The 9,146-nt window shown below is 33.1% G+C and overlaps 1 protein-coding gene across 1 annotated transcript; it reads left to right on the top strand.

Annotated features, from left to right (window-relative positions):
• Window positions 1-5,612: 5,612 nt before the first annotated feature.
• On the top strand, window positions 5,613-7,662 carry LOC145642911 (uncharacterized). Its single transcript, XM_081694070.1, has 6 exons — window positions 5,613-5,655; window positions 5,744-5,844; window positions 5,933-6,139; window positions 6,226-6,454; window positions 6,522-6,995; window positions 7,268-7,662. The coding sequence occupies exons 1-6, from the start codon at window positions 5,613-5,615 to the stop codon at window positions 7,660-7,662; spliced, it is 1,449 nt and encodes a 482-aa protein (XP_081550196.1).
• Window positions 7,663-9,146: the final 1,484 nt, after the last annotated feature.

Raw genomic sequence — 9,146 nt, 5'->3', positions numbered from 1 at the left:
ATTTGAGGTACGTTCGCGTACTTAGCATATTTTGATGATGTAGAATCATGCTAGGCTTGATTTCAATCAATTACAAGTAGTATCATGCTAAGGTTTATGTATGGAATTGTGAATTAATGGTTTTGGTGATTGAATGGTGAAACATGAATTATTTGTGATGGTTTATGGATTGGAAAATTATATTTTTGGCATGTTGTGTTTGAACCACATTTTTATTTATGGCATGTTAGAAGGCATGATCAATTAAACTACATGTTTAATTATGTTTGGAATATTGAAAAGGAATTTTATTATGGTTCAAATAATTTTTATTGATGCTATAAGCATGAGGAAGGAGCTATATAAGTGTCTATGTACACAAGGAATAAATTGTATGTTGGTGCCTTTGTGCACTTAAGGTGTTTTTAACACCGAGGGATAGGATTTTTGGCGCATTATGCGTTTAAGGTGTCTTTGACACTGAGGTAGAATTAAAAAGGGTTCAACAATAAATAATATGTGGTCATTAATTATTCAAGAATTAAAATGCTATGTTTATTTGATTGTATAATTATTGTTTATTGAGTTATTATGCTTTGAGAGTCATCACCAAGTCTAATAATATGTAAATAACGTAAAGTGAAAGACATTACGCACCAAAACTCTTGGAACGTATATACCTTGAGTATGAACAATGGGGGGAGTTATGGGGTTTTATATTTAACCATAACTTCCAACGGAGTACAGGACGCTGTATATTCCTTTTTATTTTTATGTGCTGGAATTCCGCCACCTATGTTTGGCACAGGTTTGTTGCTGGCACGGTTAGCTCCCGTGTCAGTTAACCCCAATTTATTTGGGATAGGTATAGTTGGAAACCAGTTCGATGCGTAATCAACGCTAAATGAATTATTTAGTGTCTAGTTAGAGTGTCTTGTTGATTATTATGTGTGCTTGTAAACAGGTGCAATGAGGTAAGTGTGTGTGATGATAGGAGAATGCATGTTAGTGTGTTTAATTTACGCTTATGTACTCAGCTTTCCTGATTGTGTGTGTTGTTTGTGTCTGGCCATGTCTTTATCTTGGCCCTACGATGATCCATTTTAATGGGGAGTATTGGGGGCAAGTAGAGATACACTTTTCAGGTATTGAAGCATGTTCATGACGGGGCATGAGTGAAGAGAGAATCATGCTAGCTTCCATTAGGATATGATGTGTTTTATGCATTGAATATTTTATTATATTACTTTATGGACTAACACAAAGGTTTGGTTGTTTCGGTTTTGAATAAGGGCCTTAAATGGTTCCAAGTTGTAGTGGATTTTATTTGACTTTGGTTTTGTTGATTTTCAACTTTACTTTCATTGGTTTGGTTTTTAAATTGGGTTATTTAAATAGTTTTGGTTTTCAAGTCTTCCGCTGTGTATCTTTGATAGTTGCCTTAGCCGTTTTCACGGTGGCAGTAATGTCTTAGATATTCCTAAAACGTATTTTAAAAAGAGTAAAGTGTGTATTTAAAGGAAAGGAATTTCTAGGGTGTTACAGACACATTCAAACAAAACTGTATGAAAGTCAAACACATTCAAACAAAGCTTTATTTGAATACACTGTAAAAGCTAATTTAATGAAAGTCAAATTCTTTTAAAGAAGCTAATTGAATCAAATGAAAGTCAAACACATTAAAACAAATCTATTTGAATGAAAGAAAAGTGAAACATTCAAACAAAGTTAATTCAATGAAAGTAAAACACATTCAAACAAAGCTTTATTAATCAATTAAAAGTCAAATGCATACAACGAAGCTGATTGAATCAAATGAAAGTCAAACACATTCAAACAAAGCTTTTTAAATCAAATTAAAGTCAAACACATTCAAACAAAGCTTTTTGATTTGCGTGAAAGTTAAATGCATTTAATGAAGCTAATTGAATAAAATGTAAGTCAAACACAATAAAATAATGCTTTTTGAATCAATTGAAAAATAAACACATTTAAGGATAGTTTTTTGCATCTAAAGAAAAGCAAACACATTCAAACAAATCTATTTAAATGAAAGGAAAGTCAAAAACATTCAAACATAGTTAATTGAATAAAATGAAAGTCGAACACATTTAAAGAAAGCTATTTTAGTCAAATAAAAGTCAAATGGATTTGAACAAAGCTTTTTAAATTGAATGAAAGGCAAATGCATTAAACGAGACAAATTAAATCAAATAAAAGTAAAACACATTAAACAAGGCTGAATGAATCAAATGAAAGTCAAACACATTCAAACAAAGCATTTTGAATCGAATGAATGCCAAATGCATTCAACAAAGCTAAGACAATATAATGAAAGTCAAACAAATTCAAAAAAAGCTTTTTGAATCAAATAAAAGTCAAATGCATACAACGAAGCTAATTGAATCAAATGAAAGTAAAAAACATTTAAATAAAGCTTTTTGAATCAAATGAAAGTCAAACATGTTTAAACAAAGTTTTTGAATCGAATGAAAGTCAAATGCATCCAACAAACTTAATTGAATCAAACGAAAGTCAAACACATTCAAACAAAGCATTTTAAATCAAATCAAAGTCAAACATATTCAAACAAAGCTTTTTAAATTAAATGAAAGTTAAATGTTTTCAACGAATCAAATTGAATCAAACGAAAGTCAAACACGTTTAAACAAATCTATTTGAATGAAATGAAAATCAAACACATGCAAACAAAGGTAATTCAATCAAATGAAAGTGAAACACATTCAAAGAAAACTTTTTTAATCAAATGAAAGTAAAATGAATTCAACGAAGCTAATTGAATCAAATAAAAGTAAAACACATTCAAACAAAGCTTTTGGAATCAAATGAAATTCAAACACATCCTACCAAGGTTTTTGAATCAAATGAAATTAAAACACATTTAAACAAAGCTAATTGAATCAAATGAAAGTAAAAAACATTCAAATAAAGCTTTTTGAATCAAATGAAAGTCAAACATGTTCAAGCAAAGCTTTTGAATCGAATGAAAGTCAAATGCATCCAACAAACTTAATTGAGTCAAACGAAAGTCAAACACATTCAAACAAAGCATTTTAAATCAAATCAATGTCAAACACATTCAAACAAAGCTTTTTAAATTAAATGAAAGTCGAATGCTTTCAACGAAGCAAATTGAATCAAATAAAAGTCAAACACGTGTAAACAAATCTATTAGAATGAAATGAAAGTCAAACACATTCAAACAAAGTTCATTCAATAAAATGAATGTGAAACACATTTAAACAAAACTTTTTTAATCAAATGAAAGTCAAATGAATTTAACGAAGCTAATTGAATCAAATGAAAGTAAAAAAAATCAAATAAATCTTTTTGAATCATATAAAAGTCAAACACATTCAAACAAAGATTTTTGAATTAAATGAAAGTCAAATGCTTTCAACGAAGCTAATTGAATCAAATGAAAGTCAAACACGTTCAAACAAATCTATTTGAATGAAATGAAAGTAAATCACAGTCAAACAAAGTTAATTCAATCAAATGAAAGTGAAACACATTCAAAGAAAGCTTTTTTAATCAAATGAAAGTCAAATGAATTCAACGAATATATTTGAATGAATGAAAAGTTAAACACATTTAAACGAAATTAATTAAATCATTAAAAATCAAATACATTTAAACGAAGCTTTTTTCATTAAATGAAAGTCAAACACATTCTAAGAAATCTTTTTAAATTGAATAAAAGTCAAATGAATTCAACGAAGCTAATAAAATCAAATGAAGTCAAACACAATCAAACAAAGGTTTTTGAATCAAACGAAAGTCAAACACATTCAAACAAAGCTTTTTGTATTAAATGAAAATTAAACGCATTTAAATAAAGCTTTTTGAATCAAGTGAAAGTCAAACACATTCAAAAAAAGTCTTTTGAATCAAATGAAACTTAAATGCATTCATCAAAGCAAATTAAATCAAAGGAAAGTCAATTAATTTCAAACAAAGCTTTTTGAATCAAATGAAAGTAAAAGACATTCAAACAAAGGTTTTTAAATTGAATGAAAGTCAAATTCTTTCAACGAAGCTAATTGATCAAATGAAAGCCAAACACATTCAAACAAATATATTTAAATGAAAGGAAAGTCAAACACATTCAAAAAAAGTTAATTGAATCAAATGAAAGTCGAACACATTTAAAGAAATCTTTTTTAGTCAAATAAAAGTCAAATACATTCAAACAAATCTTTTTAAATGAATGAAAGTCAAATGCAATCAACAAAGCATATTAAATCATATGAAAGTAAAATACATTAAAGTGAAACACATTAACATTGGGGCATTGACTTTACGTTGCCTTTTCTCTCTTCTCTCTCTTCCATGGTTTTATGATTTTGATGGTTTTCTTCCTTGAGATCTTTAACAATGGAAAAAAAGAAGAAGCAAGCTACTCCTCTCCCCCAAGCTGGTGTAAAACAGACTCATATTGCTCCAATTGATATGATTCTGGAAAGTTGAAGGAAGTCTGGGTCTACTTTCAACCCAGATTTGATTGATGAAGTTGATGAACTTGTTACTCCAACTCCTGGGTTAGTTCATCCATCTGTTGGAATGTTGCCCCGAAAAGATGTAAACACCATTGCTGCAGCTTAGGATCTTAATTTTGGCTCGATTTCAAAGGATTTCAATTGAACAGTACCTAGGGTTTCTGTAGTTACTGTTTCATCGGATTTTGTTCTCGATACTACTTCTTTTAACAATCTGAATGCTTCCATGCCAAATGCTGATCTACTTGAACATTCTGACGGTTTAATAGCCCTTGATTCAAAGAGTGATACCTCATTCCGTGGGAAACTTGCTGTAAAAGGGTCTTCTCTATCCTATGTAGCTCCTGTTCTTAAGGAAGGTAAGCTTATTGCTAAATTAGTTTCCCCTGATTTACTTGAAGGTAATAAGAAGTGCTGCAATATTGTGATATTCTATGTTGTTGGATATTATCCTACTATAGATGCGGTTCATAGATTCATAGCTCAGAACTGGGTGATTTTGGAAAGCCAGAGGTATTCTGGCATGATGATAGTTATTTCATCATTAATTTACATTCTGCTGCTGATGTGAATACTATGTTATGCTCTGGTCTTCATATGTTTTATGGAAAGCCTGCTATTATTAAGCCTTGGAGTGAAAAGTTTTATTTCCACTCTAAAGTTCTTAATACAATACCTTTGTTGTTTAAGTTTCCAAACCTACCATTAAACTGTTGGGGTATTGAGACCTTAAGCAAAATAGGTAGCTTGCTAGGGGTTCCTATCTGTGGAGATGAATGCACTTCAAGGCAACTTAGGGTCTCATTTGCTAGGATCCTTGTTGAAGTTGATGTAAATAAGGCCCTACCTAATTTTGTTCTGGTTGAAGGTCCAACAGGTGAAAGTGTTGAGCTTAAGGTTCAGTTTGTATGGAAACCTCCATTTTGCAAGAAATGTGACAAGGTTGGCCATGATTGTTCTGTTCCTAAGGCTTCTCACAAACAGGCTGCCCCTGCCCTAGCTTAGAAAGAAGTTGTTCAAAAACAAAAACAAGATTGGGCGCCTAAAACTCAAGCTGTTGTTCCTCAGGCAAAAACTACTCATCAAGAGGTGGTGCACACTACTGATTCTCCTATGACTACTCCTTCTCATGATCCTTTGGTCAATTTTGATGATGGTTGGAGGTTGGTAGGGACAAAGACTAAGACTCAGATTGTTAGGAAGTTTAAACATGTAATCCCCCTCTGGTGCCATGATCATTACAGCCTGGAATATTAGGGGACTTAATGATCCAAATAAAGTGGCTGCTGTTAAGCAGTTACTTAGAGATCACTCTATTGATGTCATGGCTATTTTGGAAACTAAAGTAAAGCTTCATAAGTTTGACTCGGTGAAAAAGAATTTTAATTGGCAAGGCTTGGGAGTTGACTTGCAATTATTCTTTCTCTCCTAAGGGTAGAATTTGGGTTGGCTGGAAACCAAATGTTGTTTCATTGGATGTTATGGCTGTTAATGAGCAATTCATCCACACTTTTGTTTCTACTAAGGATTTACAGCATCAGATTGCATATACCTTTTTTTATGGGCTTTATTCTATTCAGCATAGGGCTCCTATGTGGACTGATATCAAAGGTTTAGGTATATTCAATTACCTTGGCTCTGTATTGGTGATTTCAATTTGGTGTTATCTTCTCAAAATAGGCTAAATAGGAACCCAGTTACTAACTATGACGTTAGGGATTTCTAGGATTTTGTCCATGACTTGGAGCTTATTGAAATTAAGAGTAAGGGATCCTTCTACTCTTGGAATAATAAGGGTCATGGTATTGATAGGATTGCTACAAGAATTGATAGGGGTTTGGTAAATGAAGCTTGGATGTTGGCTTATGATCAAACTAAGGCCATCTATCTTACTCCTTCTCTTTCTACTCACTGTCCTGTTATGATAGAGTTTGTTAATGATGTTGCTGGGAAAGGTAAACCTTTTAGAATTTTGAACTGGCCTTAAAAGCTTGAATACTCATCATTTTTCTAAGGTTATAGACAAATTGGAAGCTGCTCATCTGGTTGAAATAAAAAACCAGTTAGCTAAGGACTGTACTAATATTTCTTTGTTGAATCAAGAGACGGCTGGAATTGAGAAAGTAAAGTATTGGATGGATACTTATGAAAGCATTCTGAAACAAAAGTCAAGAGTTGACTGGATCAAGCTTGGGGATTCTAACACCCACTATTTCTTTTCTGTCGTGAAACAAAGACGGAATAGGAATAGAACTGACTCCATCTATACTACTAATGATGTTCTGCTAAAGGATCCTGATTTAGTTCAAGTTGAAATTATTAGCTTCTATCAGAATTTGTTAGGTTCTGCTGCTGGTACTCTGCCAGCTGTTGGTGTTGCTGTTGTTAGAGCTAGGACACAACTTTCTTCTGATGATATTGATATTCTCTTTGCCCCTATCTCTCATGATGAAATTGATCAACCTCTTTCCAATATTATGGATAACAAAGCATCTGGTATTGATGGTTTTAATGCTTTTTTCATTAAATAAGCCTGGAATTATGTGAAATCTGATGTTTATAAAGCTATTCTAGATTTCTTTGAAACTGGTGTGCTAGAGAAATCTTAGAGTTGCACTACCCTTACTCTAGTTCCAAAGGTTCAGAATCCTTCCTATGTTAAGGAATCTAGGCATATTGCTTGTTGTACTCTTGTTTACTAATTGATCTCTAAGGTCATCACTACTAGATTGGCAAGGGTTATGGTTCTATTGTTTATAATGCTCAAGCTGGGTTTATTCCTGGTAAACACATTGGGGATAACATCTTACTTGCTACAGAATTGATCAAAGGCTATGCTCACAAATTTTTTACCCCTAGATGTATGTTGAAAATTGATCTTAGGAAAGCTTATGACTATGTTGAGTGGAGTTTCCTTAAGACTAGGCTATGTGAATTGGGATTTCCTAACAAGGTCATAACATGGATTATGGGCTGTATAAATTCTGTTTCTTACTTAGTTATGATCAATGGTTATCCTTCTGCTCTTTTTCAAGCAAAGAAAGGGTTGAAGCAAGGTAATCCTATGTCCCCTTTTCTCTTTGCTTTGTGTATGGAGTATTTGTCAAGATGTTTGCAAAATATGGCTAAGGATCCAGATTTTAACTTCCATCTTCCATCCTAGGTGTGAGAAACTTGGGATTACTCACTTAATGTTTGCAAATGATCTATTGCTTTTTACTAGAACTGATTTGGGATTTGTTAAAATTCTTTTTGAGACTTTTCAGATGTTTTCTATTGCTTCTGGTTTGTCTGCAAATTTTGATAAAAGTGATGCCTACTTTAGGGGCATTTTGGATAATGAAAGATGTGAGCTCCAGCAGGTTCTTGGAATGGCTAATGGTACTATTCCTTTTAGGTACTTGGGTTTTCCCTCTCTTCTAAAAAGCTCACTATTTCTAAATGTAGGCCCTTGATTGAAAGAGTTACAAGTAGAATTGACACCTGGGCTGCGAAGCATCTACCTTATGTTGGTAGATTACAATTGGTCAAAAGTGTTCTCTTTGGTGTTCAAGCCTTTTGGGCTCAAATTTTCATTCTACCAAAAGAAAATCATTAGAGAGATGGAATCCAAATTTAGATGATTTTTGTGGACTGGAAAAGGTAACCCCATAAAGAAAGCTCTTGTTGCTTGGAAATTTATGTGCCTTCCCAAGTCTTGTGGTGGTTGGAACTTGATTTCCTTGGAAGATTGGAATAAAGCAGCTGTTACCAAGGTGCTTTGGGACCTTGCTAACAAATCTGATAACCTTTGGTGAAATGGGTTCACATTTATTATTTTGCTGGCAAGATGTTTTGGACTGCTCCTATTCCTTAAAAAGCTTCCTGGATTTTGAAAAAGATCCTTGCTTCTAGAGATATTATGAATGATATTGGAGGTAGGGATAATGTTACTGTCAATGGCAAGATGCAGATTAAAAAGCTTTACGGTATCATTAAGCTTCAAGGGCCAAAAGTTCCCTGGAAGAGAGTTATTTGCAACAATCAAGCTTCACCAAAGAGTATTTTTATAACTTGGCTTGCTATTTTGGATAGACTGGTCACCAAGGATAGAATTTTAGTCTGGAAGATTTCTTGTGACCCCTGTTGCTTTTTCTGTGCTAGTGCTAATGAAACTGTAACTCATTTGTTCATTGACTTTAATTATTTAAAGGTGGTCTGGTCTTCAATGCTACAGGTTTTAGGATTTAGTAGACTTGTGCTGAGTTTTGCTGATGAACTGCATTGGATTGAAAAATGTTGTAGGAAAACTGATGCCAGGAACAGGCTAATTGTGATGTGCTTTTCTAAAACTATCTATAATGTCTGGCTTCAGAGGAATGTTGTAATATTTACAGGGAATTGTAAACGAGTTACTGATTTGGTTAAAGAGATTACCTTCCTAGTTGCTTGTAGATGTAATAGTTTTGATAGATATTTACTTTATTCTACTTAGGTTTGTTTTCCTGGGTTTTGCTAGCTGGCTGTGTTCTAGTTACAGTTGCAGGCTGTGCTGGCAGGTTTTCTTCTGCTAGTGTTTCTGGCTAGCAGTTGGCTGTTTTTAGGGTTATTTGTCTGGTCCTTGCCCTGGAACCCTTCCTAGAAGGTGGCCAGGTGTCTGAGTCCAGT

Source organism: Chenopodium album, chromosome 8 (genome assembly GCF_948465745.1).
Source record: "Chenopodium album chromosome 8, dcCheAlbu1.1, whole genome shotgun sequence".
NCBI classification, from domain to species: domain Eukaryota; kingdom Viridiplantae; phylum Streptophyta; class Magnoliopsida; order Caryophyllales; family Amaranthaceae; genus Chenopodium; species Chenopodium album.
Note: the sequence above shows the minus strand (reverse complement) of the source record. Positions and strands in the feature narration are given on the sequence as shown.